Genomic DNA, 15,596 nt, shown 5'->3' with positions numbered 1-15,596 from the left:
AGGCAGGCTATACATCCAATAAGAAATTCTCCATCAGTTAAATATTACTTTATTTTTAACATATAAAAAAATCTACGACACTTTTTCTCTAAAGTGTTTTCTAAGCAAGAGAGTACAATGGAAGAAATATAGGACACGGGATCAGACACCTTAGGTTCCAATATTCAGTTGGTCTGTCTCTTCCCATCCTTGTGACCTCGGGCAAGTCACTTTACTTCCCTGAGCCTCACCTTCTGCATCTGATAAAATTTCTTGCCTCATCCAGCTAACAATCTTGCTGAATTTCAACTAAGAACGCTTGTGTGAAAGCACGCTATAGACATAGAAAGAACTTGTAAGTCTCACCTTATTTGTGGTATGATACTTCCTACTTAGCTGAATGTCTACTACTGATCCACCACATGCTAGGGCCTGGCTCATCTGGGGCCACTGGGGGATTTAAAAAAAAAAAAAAAAAAACAGAGGTAAGCAACACTGAGCATTCACTTAGAGGGTTAGTGTGATCAGAGTTGTTTCAAAGTAAAAAATACAGAATCTTTCTAGCCTTGTTTAACTCAATTCCTAATGTTGCCTACTACATGCTCAATAAACATCTGCTGAATATCTGAATAAGTAAAAGAACGTAAAGTACCTTTCACAAAATAGGTACTCAATAAACAGTAAAAGTCTTCATCATCACCATCATTATCAACATCATTGTCGTTCAGATCAGAACTGTCTTCCTCCAATGTTCACACTGCATTTGAAAGCACTTTGGCAATATAATAGACATTAGTTAAAATTATATGCCAGGCACTATGTATTTGCCTTACATATATTACCTTATGTAATCCTCACCACAATCCTACCAGGTTGGTATTATTATAATCAAGACGAGTAAACATAGTTTTGAAAATAAATTCCTAAGGAAAAAAACAATATGCAAGAGATCCTCATTGTAGCATTGTTCACAAGAGTGAAAACTGGGGAATAAGTCCAATAAGAAAGGAGGTGGTTAATTAAATTAAGGTACAGTCACCCAATGGGAAATCAGATAATCAGATTTTTAATAGGCTTTATTTTTAAAAGCAGTTTTAGGTTCACACCAAAAATGAGCAGAAAGTACAGACTGCTCCCATATACCCCCTCCCACACAGCCACAACATCCTCCACTATCAACATCCCCCAACAGAGTGGTACATTTGTTACAATGGATGAACCTACACTGACACATTATCACCTAAAGTCCACAGTTTACATTAGAGATTATTATTTTTAGCAACATGAAAACACTTATAATATGTATAAAATTATAGGTAAACACATGAATGCATAGGGGCAAGTCTAAAAAGGAACACACAGAAATGAAAGAGTTATTTTGCTATGCTGGTAGAATTACAGAAGTGTTTAAGAATCTAGTTTCCAACTCTCAGTAATGTTTTATTTCCTTTACAATATAAAGGGGTGGGAAAGGAGCAGCAGGAGGGTTCAATTCTGGCTTATTCCAAGAGATGGGACACATGAAATGAAAATGATTTTTTCTTTAATCCTAATGAAGGAAAAAAATAGAATTTCTAAATGTGGAGAGTTACTATTTACTTTTCTTTCCAAACAAGGATATTAAAAGATTAGTCAGGATTCTTCTGGTCAGTCCCAAGAACACTTATGCTTTAATTCACAGGTATCAAGCAGGCTTTGTAACACAGAGACTAAACACAGAACACCTCCCATTACATCACATATATCAGTGTAATGGTCCACTAGAACATGAAGCACTTAAACAGGCTCAAAGAACACAACAGCAGTTTCAACAAGCTGTGCTTTGGGGCAAGGTGTATGTCATGATCTTTTTCTTCCCCTATAGCTCCTTACTTTTTGTATTACCCATTCTTGCCCTTGCCCCCCGAAAAGATTCCCTTGACCTTTAAAAACATTAATTTTTCCTCTGTTTAAACCAAAAAGATATCAAGTAACTTTCTGTGAAAGAGAAAAAATACCCCAAAATACTCAAATGTCACTTTTTCAAAGAGGCCTTTTCTGACCACTTTATCTAAAATAGTTTCTTATCATCCCATTATTCTCTATCATAGCAGTACCCTGTTCACTTTACTTATAGTACTCATTACAATGTACAATTATATATTTATTACACACTCTTATTTTCTATCACCACCACCAAAAATATCCATGAAGGTAGGAACTAGGTGTAGTACCAGAATCAAGTACAGTGTATTATACACAGGAAACCCTCAAACATTTGTTGAATGAACAAACCCAACCACCTGTATGGTTATTTCTTATTATATCCTTCTTGTTCTTATCCACACACATGCCATGCATACATGTTTCATTTATCAAACCTTTATTAAATACCCACAATATGCCAGCCCTTGTGCCAGTTTTTAAGATAAAACAATTACTATCCTATAGAGCTCATAATGTTGTGGAGAAGAGAAAGAAAACTCACTACACAAGAAAGAGAACCGAATATCACATTTAAAAATGTTTAAAGACCACCCACCAACACACACACACACACACACACACACACACACACACACACACACACACACACACAAAGTGCTAGAAAGGATACAGAGCAACTAGAACTCTCATACTCTGCCGATGGTAGTGTAAAATGGTACAGTCACTTTGGAAAATTATTTGGCAGTATCTATGAAGCTGAATGTATACATTCTGTAAGATTCAACAATTTCATTCCTAAGTGTATATCCCAACAGAAATGTGTACATATATTCACAAAAAAACATGTACAAGAATGTTCATAAAAGCACTATCAATAAAAGCCCAACTGGAAGCAATCTAAATATCCATCAATAAATAAATGTCATATAGAGTGAAGCAGGTCATAAAGAGAAAAACAAATATCATATATTAATGCATATATGTGGAATCTAGAAAACTGGTATAGATGATCTTATCTGCAAAACAGAAATAGAGACAGACGTAGAGAACAAACGTATGGACACCAAGTTTCTACTATATGGCAAAGTGAATCAGCTATACATGTACATATATCCCCTCATTTTGGGATTTCCTTCCCATTTAGGTCACCACAGAGCACTAAGTAGAGTTCCCTGAGCTACACAGTAGGTTCTCATTAGTTAACTATTTTATACATAGTATCAATAGTGTATATATGTCAGTCCCAATCTCCCAATTCACCCCACCCCCCTTCCCCCTTGGTGTCCATACGTTTGTTCTCTACGTCTGTGTCTCTATTTGTTTTGCAAATAAGATCATCTACACCATTTTTCTAGATTCCACATATATGCGTTAATATATGATGTTTGCTTTTCTCTTTCTTACTTCACTCTGTATGACAGTCTCTAGGTTCACCCACGTCTCTACAAATGACCCAAATTTGTTCCTTTTTATGGCTAATATGCCGTTGTATATATATACCACATCTTCTTTATGCATTCCTCTGTTGATGGACATTTAGGTTGCTTCCATATCTTGGCTATTGTAAATAGTGCTGCAATGAACATTGGGGTACATGTGTCTTTTTGAATTATGCTTTTCTCTGGGTATATGCCCAGTAGTGGGATTGCTGGGTCATACAGTAGTTCTATTTTTAGTTTTTTAAGGAACCTCCATACTGTTCTCCATAGTCGCTGTATCAATTTACATTCCCACCAACAGTACAAGAAGGTTCCCTTGGGCTTCCCTGGTGGTGCAGTGGTTAAGAATCCGCCTGCCAATGCAGGTGACATGGGTTTAAGCCCTGGTCCGGGAAGATCCTGAATGCCACGGAGCAACTAAGCCCATGTGCCACAACTAGTGAGCCTGCACTCTAGAGTCCACAAGCCACAACCACTGAGCCCACATGCCATAACTACTGAAGCCTGTGCTCCTAGAGCCCATGCTCCGCAACGAGAAGCCACTGCAATGAGAAGCCTGCGTGCCGCAACAAAGAGTAGCCCCCGCTCGCCACAACTAGAGAAAAGCCCGTGCGCAGCAATGAAGACCCAACACAGCCGAAAATAAATAAATAAATATATTTTTTTAAGAAAAAAGACATATTAAGATTTTGCTTTTATTTTTTGCTTCCTAAAAGGTTCTAAAAATGAAAAGACCTCCCTGATAGAGGGAGGGAGAGAGGGGGAGAGACAGAAAGAGAGAGAGAGAGAGAGAGAGAGAAAGAGAGAGGGAAAGAGAGAGAGAGAGAAGGAAGGAAGGAAGGAAGGAAGGAAAGAAAAGAAAAGAAAAGAAAGAAAGAAAGAAAAAGAGAAAGAAAAGAAAGGAAGGAAGGAAGAAAGAAAGAAAGGGAAAGAAAAAAGAAAGAAAGAAAAAGGGAAAGGAAAAGAGAAAGGAAAGGAAAGGAAAAAGGAGGGCAGGACTCAAGCAATTCTTCAACACTATATGTATCTTGTCCTTTCAGCAAAGCTATAAGCTCCACCAGGAGACAGTCTATCTTATACTTCTTTTATTTTCTGTCCCATTGCTCAACACCATTCTGGGCATGGAGTAGGCACTCAATAAAAACTAGGTGGAGTTTTTTTTTTTTTTCCAAATAGAAGGACAATCTGGAGAAGGTCCAGAAAAGAACCACAGGAATGATCAAAGAGATGAATAAAAGGTCCTAGTGGAAAGGTTAAAATAAATTGAAGCTGTTTAGCTTGGAGAAAAAGCAACTGAAGAACTAAGGAGTAACTTAGAGTAACAACACTTGAGCTGGAAGGAATCTCAGAGATCTTCTAAGTCCAACCTTTTCCTTTCACAGATGACGAAACTAAGACACAGGGAGAGGGTGCAACTTGCTTAAGGTAGTTTTAGGATTAAAAAAAAAATTTTTTTTTAAGTTTCAATTTACAAGGTGAGGAGAACATTTACCCAAGTAGCATGAACATAAATAGCAACAAAAATAGCAGTTACAAGTTACTGAAGATCTCCCATATGCCCAGCACCTGTACACTTGCTGTTTTACTTATGTTATCTCACAACAACCTCGAAAAGTTGATACTATTTTTTCCCATTTTAGAAATAAGAACACTAAGGCTCAAAGAAGTAAAGTTCATTAAGGGGTAAAACATGTATTCAGAGCTATCTTCTTTGCCCTATATCTAACTGATTTCAAAAACCTGCGTAGAGTTCAACAACACTGGCTCATGTACACTTAGCACCCAGATCTTAAGTTCTGAATATTCCAAATATCATTCTCCAATAAAAGGAACCAGGGCTCCCGGGGGTAAACTGTTAACTCTAGGGCTAGAGCAAAGAAAATACAACATGAACCTGAAACATCTTGTGGTGCCAAGAAACAAGGAAGTGTTCAAAAAATGAAGGCACGTAGAAAGGAACTTGAAGGACTTCTCAACAGCCAAACATGGAACAATTTGATAACAAAATAATGAGAATAATGTATTATAACTCACAGAATAAATATCCATTAGCTCATACTGATACAAACAAAACAATCGAATAAATAAATAAATGGAGAGAAAGTGACAGCTCTTCCTTACAGTAGAATTCCAATCAAGAAATGTAGTAGGAAATGATGGAATTCAAAAATGACCATCAAGCAAACACCATAGTAATGACTGTCGCAGTCAAGAACCATAAATAGAATTACCACATGATACCACAATCCCACTTCTGGGTATATATCCAAAAAAATTCAAAGCAGGATCTTGGAGAGATGCTTGCACACTTATGTTCACTGCAGCATTATTCACAATAGCCAAGATATGGCAGTAACCCAAAGGCCCACTGACAGAAGAATGGATAAAGAAACTGTGGCATAGATATACAGATATAGATATAGATAGATAGATAGATAGATAGATACAATGGAATATTATACAGCCTTAAAAAAGAAAGAAATCCTGCTCCCACCCCTCACCCCTGGGTGCCCACAGACCCAACAATAAACCCTTATAAGACATTTTACACAAACATTTACAAGTTGTTGTAATAAATTATTCAGCTTAGGCTGCTTCATCTTTTGTAGTTTTGGGGCCTTTTCTTAATCTTTTAAAATGAACATCACTGATTGATCCTTTCAGTCACTATCTTCTAAGATCTTGGAAATTTTGGAACATTTTTATATTTATGCAAAAAAAGGAACAAAATAGTTGAAATAAAAGTTTTTATCAAAACTCCACCTCCTGGGGCTTCCCTAGTGGCACAGTGGTTAAGAATCCGCCTGCCAATGCAGGGGACACGGGTTCAACCCCTGGTCCGGGAAGATCCCACATGCTGCGGAGCAACTAAGCCTGTGAGCCGCAACTACTGAGCCTAGGCTCTAGAGCCTGCGAGCCACAATGAGAGAAGCCACCAAAATGAGAAGCCCGTGCACCACAAAGACCCAATGCAGCCAAAAAAACCCAAAAAAAACCCACAACATTGTAAATCAACTATATTTCAATAAAAATTATTTTAAAAACTTCAAAAAAAGAAAGTATGATGAGAAACAGGATATTTGCATAATCTCAAAGTATCTTCTCACAAGACACCTACTAATTACAAAGGGGAAAATAGTACTTTATAGTAGAGGAAGCTGACGGACACCAATTTAATAACCAAGTCATCAAAGTTAACATCACCAGTAATAACTGGCATCATGTATCCCCTGATGTGACCCACTGAGAAGGAAACAATATCACTTTTGCCAAAAACGCATAGCCTCAATCTAATTTTAAGAAAATATTAGATGAACCCCAATTGAGAGACCAAAAAAAGGACATTAATGGGGAAAAAAAGTAAAATTGGAATAAGGTGTATAGATTAGTTAATAGTATCACATCAATGTTCACTTCCTGGTTTCAATAATTGCTATAAGATGCTAACATTAGAGGAAGCTAGATGAAGGGTATAAGGGAACACTACCATTTTTATAACTTTTCTGGAAGTTTAAATTATTTCAAAAATTTAAAAAAACTTTTTTTTTTTTTTTTTGCGGTACGCGGGCCTCTCACTGTTGTGGCCTCTCCCATTGCAGAGCACAGGCTCCAGATGCGCAGGCTCAGCGGCCATGGCTCACGGGCCCAGCCGCTCCGCCACACGTGGGATCTTCCTAGACCGGGGCACGAAGGCGTGTCCCCTGCATCGGCAGGCGGACTCTCAACCACTGAGCCACCAGGGAAGCCCTAAAAAAAACTTTTTAAGTAGACTCATCAAAGTATGACAGAACTTCAAGAGGTTACTTAGAAAAGACAGATTAGAGTCCAATGTCCCTAGCCTTTTGAAAATGATAATAGGATTATAGCATTGGACATTACCTTAGAGATCATCTGATACTACCACTCATCCAATGGAGGATACTTTTATGTCAAGCCCCTAACATAGCCTTCCAATCATTGCTTGAATACTTCCAGTAAAAGTAAATTTACTTTGTTAAAATACAGCCAACACATCCCATTACACCACAATTCTAGTTAACACAAAGTTCTTCCTCATTCTAAGCCAAATCTGCCTCCCTGTCAGATATGTACCTAAGGATGTCATTCTGAAGCAGAGTTTTCCAACCAGGAGAACTCAAAGATGGGAAGATGTACCAGTGAGGTAACGTCAATATGACAAAATGTCCAGTTTATTTATAATCTTGTCAGCATGAGATAAACAATTTTAAGTTATTTACATGGATGTTTCTCTATAATGCCATCCCAGAGCCTAATATAGTATCTGGTATATATTAGGTACCCAATAAATGTTTATTGATTCAAAGAATGAGGCACAACTCAGAGACTGATATAATGAGTTCCTCCTTCCACCATCTCTGCACACATTATTTACAAATGATTTAGAACTATAGGATAAATTCTACTAAAATTTTCCAGTGCACAGAAATAAAAATAAAAATAGAACCTAGCCCAACTCTGAAAAGAAACAGCTACATGACTACCCAAAGTAGATGCCTCTTTTGCACAAGCATATTCTTCATTCATTCAACATACATTTAGTGCCTTCTCTGTGCCAGACTTAGTGAGAAGCCCAGGAAATACAGGTAAAAATAAGACATGTCCTCAGAAGGGCAAGGCTTATACACTAGCTGGAGGGAATTACTCTATATTTTAAGTATTTTAATATATTTTATTTATGTATTTAAATTATATAATATATAATTATATACATCAAAAATAATTTTTCATTGCATTAAATATGAAAAAGAAAGTGAATGGCTATAAAAGGAATTTACATAAATTGGTAATGAAAATAAATTCCCAGTAGATAAACAGAGAAATGATGTAAATATGTAATTTTTACAAACCAGAATATAACTGATAAACAGAAAAATGTTTAACCCTGATAAAGAAATGCAAAGCAAAACAAGGTAACATTTTCTACCCAATTAGTTTAAATTTTTTTAAAACACCCAATTTAGGGGAGGTAATGATGAAAAACTAGTTATATAAACTTGCTGGTGGCAGTATAAATTAAAACAACTTTTTGGAGAGGAAAACTGCTTATACCCTTTGACCTAGGGTACACCCTCCTAGAAGTTCATCTTTAATAAATAATTAAAAATGAGAAATACTATATAACAATAAAATGGTAACCACATTAAAGTCTACAAAAAATCTGTAGATAATTTTAATATAAACAAAGGTTAAATAAATAACATGTAGCCATTTAAAAAATTAATTATGAAATCTATCTAACAACATGAATAATGTCTGCTCTAATAAGTGAAAAAGCACCAGAACATAAAATTCTGTGGATATTTGTTAAGGTACCGAGGGAAAAAATTAGTACACACATACATACTTAAGGACTGGAAAAGAACCAGCAGATGTTTTCAGGTTTGAAGTCATGGGTGATTTTTATTTCCTTTATTACTAAATTATTTGTACAATCAACAAAAATCAGGAGAAAAAACTCTCAAGGAGGGTCCAAAGTAAACTACTTTATAAAGAATCATGTGATCAGTGGTAAACTAAGGCCTGAAATAATTGTTCCTTGGATTTTTATGTTCATAAAAAGGAAAAAAATGAAGAAACATTTCTTACCCCAAATAAAAGCGGCATAAAGTGGCTACAAAAAGAAAACTGAAGAAAAGTTAACTCTGAGATGAATATCTGGAAACACTCCCAACAGTAAAAATCATCAGACTGTAGCATGGTATCCTAGGCTAAGTTCCACTGCTGGGGTATTTAGAAGCAACGCCCTAGACACCATACAGTAGGAATCAGTCCTGAGCTGGCACCACAGAGACCCAGAAGTGGTCTCATGAGGTTTTTCCATCACACAGTTTGGTTGGTTAATCTATAAATACATGACATTTGCACATAAACACTAAGGTTTTTTCATACCAAGCAAAGGAATAACAAATCTTACCTGGGAAGTACCAGACAGAGCCCTGCCCCACTGTCCCTGTGTATGAGACACAAGTAGCAATCGGCTGCATACTGGAACCCACTGGGAGATGCTAATCCGGTTCCTCTAGAGAAAGAAAAAAATAGTTTGTCAGGAATCTATATCAGACTCCATGTGTAGAAGGCAAAGAGCATACCTAAGTCTAGAAATTCTGCCAGAACAGGGCACATGAAAGGAGAATTTCCAAAACAGGACTAGGACCAAGCCTCCCCATGCTCACCTCTCCAAGGATAAAATGTACCCCTGCCTACCACGGACTAGACGAATTCTGGTAATAGCTGACCCAAACTGGAGGACATGAGCTCCCTCTCAGGAAAGTAACAAAATAAACCTACTTCAGGCATTTTACAGTTAGCTTATCATTTAAATCAGAGTTTGCAATTCCTTTTCATAAACACTGATTTATAAGCTCTTCATAAAATCCCTTTACAGTGAACAGTGCCAGGATTACCATTAACCCCAAAAGGATGAAGAAACTAAGGCTGAAATTTTTATTTTTTATTTTTTTGCGGTATGCGGGCCTCTCACTGTTGTGGCCTCTCCCGTTGCGGAGCACAGGCTGCGGACGCGCAGGCTCAGCGGCCATGGCTCACGGGCCCAGCCACTCCGCGGCATGTGGGATCTTCCCGGAGCGGGGCACGAACCCGTGTCCCCTGAATCGGCAGGCAGACTCTCAACCACTGTGCCACCAGGGAAGCCCCATGGGCTGAAATTTTTAGGGTGGGAAAACACACTTGGGCAATTTGATTTCCAAGACAAAGGGAGATTAAGTGGCTGTTAGAGCTATGACTGAGGTCCAATTTTTCCCTCTGGCATTAATTGACCTCAAAAAGGTCTCTGGACTAAAGTGAAAGGTTAGGCTGGAGAAAGGAGAAGCTCTACCTTGCTAAATGAGAAGCCTGCTTTACTTTATGAAGCTGAAATACAACCCACTGTATAAATGGCATCCACGTACACAGCACTGGAAATCTCTATCCTAGAAACCAACTTTGGGAGATCGAAGGGTTTCTTTCACTTGGCCTGTAGACTTTATAGAGCCATAATGAGGACTGGATATACCAAACTATCTGAAAACACTTTGCCAACCATCAACTACAATAGTAGGAGTCAAAGATCCGGATCCTAGTTTAAACTCAGCTACTTTAATATAATCTTTAGAAGTAATTACACCTTTATGATACTCAGTTTCCTCTTAACAAATATTAGTAATACTTATAAACACTTACTATGTGCCAGGTATTTTTCAGGTACTTTACATATATGAACTCATTTAAACCTCATAATCACCACCCAATGACTTAGGTATATTGCTATTATTCCACGTATATGGATAAAGAAATGGAAGTATGGATAAGTAACTTCCCAAGGTCACATGGTTAATAAATAGCGGGGTTAAGATTTGAATCCAGAAAGCCCAGCTCCTGGATCCATGCTCATTTATGGGATGAAAGCGTAGAGGAAATATCCCCAAAGTCCCTTCTAGCTCTACCACTCTATGACCTAGTCTTGAACCAATTAAAATACAGCATAATACTATGGGAAGAGTCCTGTACTTGGAATCAGAAAGCACTGATTTGACTCTTGGCTCCCCTGTCAGTGAGCTATGAGCCTTTGTTGCCTCTTCCATAAAATAAATAAAAATCCCTACCTCTCAGGATTTTAAGGAAAAAAATGTCCTTTGCAGTATGTCCAACTCAATAAATATTAAGTTGAATCTGAATCTCCATTTCCTCATGACTAGGCAGGAAGGGCCAGGGGTAAGGGGGAGAAAGGTATTAGAATTTTAAACCTAGAGATGCTTTCTAAAGTTGTGTAACTGTTTCTAATAGGCTACTCACAGCAACTTATGTTTCAAATTAAAAGTAAAGCTTAAAAATAGGATTTTATTTCAGCTGAGGTTTGACCTGTTGGGATTGTTTTCAAATGAGATACAATTACTGGCTTCTTGTTTACTAACAGCTGACACATTTACCAGATCATTCCATGTCAGATGTTCCTTTCCTAAAAATGTAAATACGTGCTAAGATGAAACTTCAGCAGATTCAGGCCCAAAGCGGAGTGGGGGTGGGGGGTGGGGGTAAGGTAAGAGGAAATTACAAGTAGGAACAATGCAAACTTTTGGAAGATTTTCTGAAGAATTTCATCATATTTTTTCCAATGTCAATAAAAATTTTCTCTGTAACATTTGACTCTACTTGGTTTCATGCCAATACTTTAAATCACATCTTATTAGAAGAAAGTACTAATCAGCTGCTGTTTTCTTTCCTTCTCCAATCCTACAACAACAATTCTTTGTCGAAATCCTTAATTGAAACTGAGGTGTAGCAGAAAGGGTATCTGAATCGCAAGCCTACCATTAAATAGCTGTGTGACCCTGAACTAGTTACTCAAAACTCTGGACCTCCATTTTCCCTTACTTAAAAGTGGGAATAATAAAAGCTACCTCACAGGAGCGTCCCAAGGACCACCTGTAAAAGCACTTCAATAACAGTAAAACACACACACAAAGGCTTCACTATTGCTATTAACAACTGTTACTGAATTATGTTAAGTAAACTCCTCTTTCCCCAGCAAACTGTCACAGCAGCAAGAACCATTTTCTTAAAATATTGCTTTGAACCTGGAATTCCCTTTCTCAAAAGCTTGCAGTGCCTCCAAGTGTCTCTGTAGTCAAACTTAAACACCTGATCTTTACCAACTGGACTCCGACCCATCAATATACTTACATACTCTGCCTTGCATTCTCCACTCAGCAGTTCCAAAACCTGACTCATACTCTCTGGTTTGAGAATTACTGCTCCTCTCCACACAAGCTAATCCCCTTGGAGTTCCTCTGGGACTCTCTTCTTCTCTCCTACCCAAAGCATGAGCTCATTTGCTTCAACCTAGACTCCAGGTTCTGGTTCTACTGATTCTACTAAGTCCTTTTTCCTTTCCACCTCTCCCAATACTTCATTTATAAATATGTATCAGTAAATCTGTGGAAGTACTTATCATCCTCTTATAGATACTAATACATTAGGTCTATAACAATTAGCAAACTTCAGTTCTCCCAAGTTCAGAAAAAAATTCCAGTGGTTAAAATCATTGCTTTAGGGCTTCCCTGGTGGCGCAATGGTTGAGAATCTGACTGCCGATGCAGGGGACATGGGTTCATGCCCCAGTCTGGGAAGATCCCACATGCCGCGGAGCGGCTGGGCCCGTGAGCCATGGCCGCTGAGCCTGCGCATCGGGAGCCTGTGCTCTGCAATGGGAGAGGCCACAACAGTGAGAGGCCCGCAGACGGCAAAAAAAAAACAAAAAACAAAACACATTGCTTTAACTTAGGATAGTATAAACACCATTACTCAGTGGGAACTGGTTTTATCATCCTTTTGCCTCATCAACACTTCAACCAAAATTTTAAAGATACGTTTTATGTTTGTATTTCCTGTGCATATTGTGACTTGCAGGTGATTTTACATCGTATTTGAAAATATTCTCACAGATCAGCTCTTTTTGTGACTACACTTTAATTAGTCCACTGACCAGACTCTTTCTTCATGTGGTTTTTAAGATACATAGTATTTTCCTTTGCTCACCCATGAGCTGGAAAAGGCTTTACAGGTAGTCAATTCTCCTACTCCCCATAGTTATGTTTTACAAAGTGACCACAAACACTAAGTTAGCAAACACTGAACCATTGCTCCTAGGGGAAAAATACAGGGTTAGGTTCCTGCAAGCCTCTGGTCACAACATTTTCATCAACCAAACAATACATGAACTTGTTTTGTGTGTTTCTGTTTAAAGACACCTTATTTAATATGTTGTTGATTCATTAACACTGAACTCAGAGCCAACAGCACTAACTCTCTCCTGAACAAAACTCATCTATAACACACAAATCTTCTCCACAAGAAACATCACAGCCTTTTTGCACTTAGCAGCACTAGACAGCACTTCAGCACTACACCTGGGGGCGATTTTAAACAGGGAAATTACCAACAAAAGCACAAAAATGCAAAAAACATGACACTAAATTGAACATGAGAAGGATACTTGTTTACAGCATAATAGCTAAAACAAGAAGTCAGAGTATCACCTCAGCCAGGAATATGCATGTTGCAGTTCAAATTTTTCACCCCCTGCACATGTCCACAAATGACTGCAAAAGCACCACAAGTATTGATTCGGGTTACAAATAAATTTTAGCAAGTATGTGAATTCACAAATACAGGAAGGATTTGAGCAAATCAGTAAATATATTAAGGATGAGGGATCAGGTTTCTATCAGAGAAAGGAGTTAACAAATATGAAAAGGCAAAAGGACAGAATAAACCCTGTGCTATTGGGATGGATTTAGAGTAACTGGTGTAAGTTTTTAATATACAGAGGTAAAGAAATCAACATATGTGTGTTTATGTATATGTATACACATACATATACTTCCTACTCCTGTACTGATAGGGCCTGGAAGCAATGACACCTCAGTTGCAATGACAACATGTAGCATCCAAACTTGGTTTCTAAATAGTAGTATTCACTGAAAGGAACTAGTCTTCTCTGGAGAAAAGTTGACTCCTGAATGGGGTTGAAGCTCCTCAAACCTTATTCACAAAGGTCTGGAATTATTTGATCTGTCTAGCAGTTCCTTGGAAGACTCCATCCGTCTTGAAACTCCTCCAGTATGATAACCATTTTCCCCAGGAGCATTAGTGGAAAACAAATAGAGGCAATTGTTTAACTTTGTGGCTGCCTGAGGCAGTGGATAATACTTGGGGAAAACAATAGGCTAATCAAAAAGTTTAAAAGGAAAATCAGAGGAATGAGATATGCATAGGGACCTTGAAAAGCTCTGACATATTCCCGGGAATTTGAAGGCCAAGCAGATGCACAGGTTTGTGCACATGCCCAGAACAGGAAAGACCTGAGACTGCTCTAAGCTCTCATCTCTGGTTGACCTTGAGGTGCTTCGCAAGCAGGAAGTGAAGGTTAAGGCAGAACTGTCAAATGACTGGCAGAAGGATGAAGACATGCTCCAAAATGCACACAGAGCCCCTCAACAAATACTAAGAGACTCATTGGTTCCAGGCATTTAAGGAAATCTCCATCCAATCATTACTTGACCACTAAGCTAACTGGGCAGAGACCACATGACAAAGAATACAGACTTTACAGAATTAATTCAGAAAAGTCACTAAACAGAAAAATAACAACAAACTCTGGGAAAACAAAGTCCTGATTTCCAGAGGTGCCACATTATATCATTTAAAATGTTTAGTTTTCAACAAAAACTTGTGAAACATGTAAAACAACAAGAAAAGCATGGTCAATACAAGGGAAAATTTAAAAATCAGTAGAAACTGTCCCTGAGGAAGCCCAGACATGAGACAAACCAGACAAAGACTTTGAACCAGCTATTTAAAAATTTTAAGATCTAAAGGAAACCATGACTAAAGAACAAAAGCAAAGTATGAGAATGATATCTCACCAAATAAACAATATCAATAAAGAAAGAAATTTTACAAAAAGCCAAACAAAAATTCTGGAGTTGAAAAGAACAATAAGGGACTTCTCTGGTGGTGCAGTGGATAGGACTCTGCACTCCCAATGCAGGGCGCCTGGGTTTGATCCTTGGTCAGAGAACTAGATCCCACATGCATGCTGCAAGTAAGAGTACACATGCCACAAATGAGGAGCCCGCAGGCCGCAACTAAGGAGCAGGCAAGCCACAACTAAGGAGCCTGCGAGCTGCAACTAAGGAGCCCATCTGCCACAACTAAAACCTGGTGCAAGCAAATAAATAAATAAATATTTTTTTTAAAAAATTTTTTAAAAAGAAAAGAACAATAAATAAAATTAACATTTCACTAGAGAAGTTTAACAGCAGATTTGAGCAAAAGAAAGAATCAGTGACCTTGAAGATAGATCAATTGAGATTATCCAGCCCAACGAACAGAAAGAAAAAAAAAAAATGAAGAAAATTCAATGGAGTCTCAGAGACCTACCAGCAAACGTACCTACACCATCAAACATACCAACATATGTATAATGGAAGTCTCAGACGGAGAAGAGAGAAATAAGGAACAGAAAAAATACGTGAAAAAATACTTGTAGATGGGACTTCCCTGGGGGCGCAGTGGTTGAGAATCCGCCTGCCAATGCAGGGGACATGGGTTCGATCCCTGGTCTGGGAAGCTCCCACATCCCACATGCCACAGAGCAACTAAGCCCATGTGCCACAACTACTGAGCCCACATGCCACAACTACTGAAGCCCACATGCCTAGAGCCCATGCT

The 15,596-nt window shown here is 38.1% G+C and overlaps 1 protein-coding gene across 2 annotated transcripts in view; it reads right to left on the bottom strand.

The window, feature by feature from the left end:
* The window catches only part of UQCC1 (ubiquinol-cytochrome c reductase complex assembly factor 1), a 91,148-nt gene that overhangs the window by 70,342 nt on the left and 5,210 nt on the right, over positions 1-15,596 (bottom strand). For both annotated transcript variants that reach the window (XM_079946406.1, XM_079946405.1), the window contains exons 2-3: positions 9,280-9,384; positions 346-429 (exon numbers count right to left, since the gene is read on the bottom strand). In XM_079946406.1, coding sequence (XP_079802532.1) covers positions 346-429; positions 9,280-9,384 — 189 coding nt within the window. The remainder of the gene's footprint in view (positions 1-345; positions 430-9,279; positions 9,385-15,596) is intronic.

The sequence above is a fragment of the Stenella coeruleoalba genome, assembly GCF_951394435.1.
Source record: "Stenella coeruleoalba genome assembly, chromosome: 15".
Taxonomy (NCBI): domain Eukaryota; kingdom Metazoa; phylum Chordata; class Mammalia; order Artiodactyla; family Delphinidae; genus Stenella; species Stenella coeruleoalba.
The sequence above is the reverse complement of the archived record's forward strand: the minus strand, read 5'-3'. Positions and strand labels throughout refer to the sequence as shown.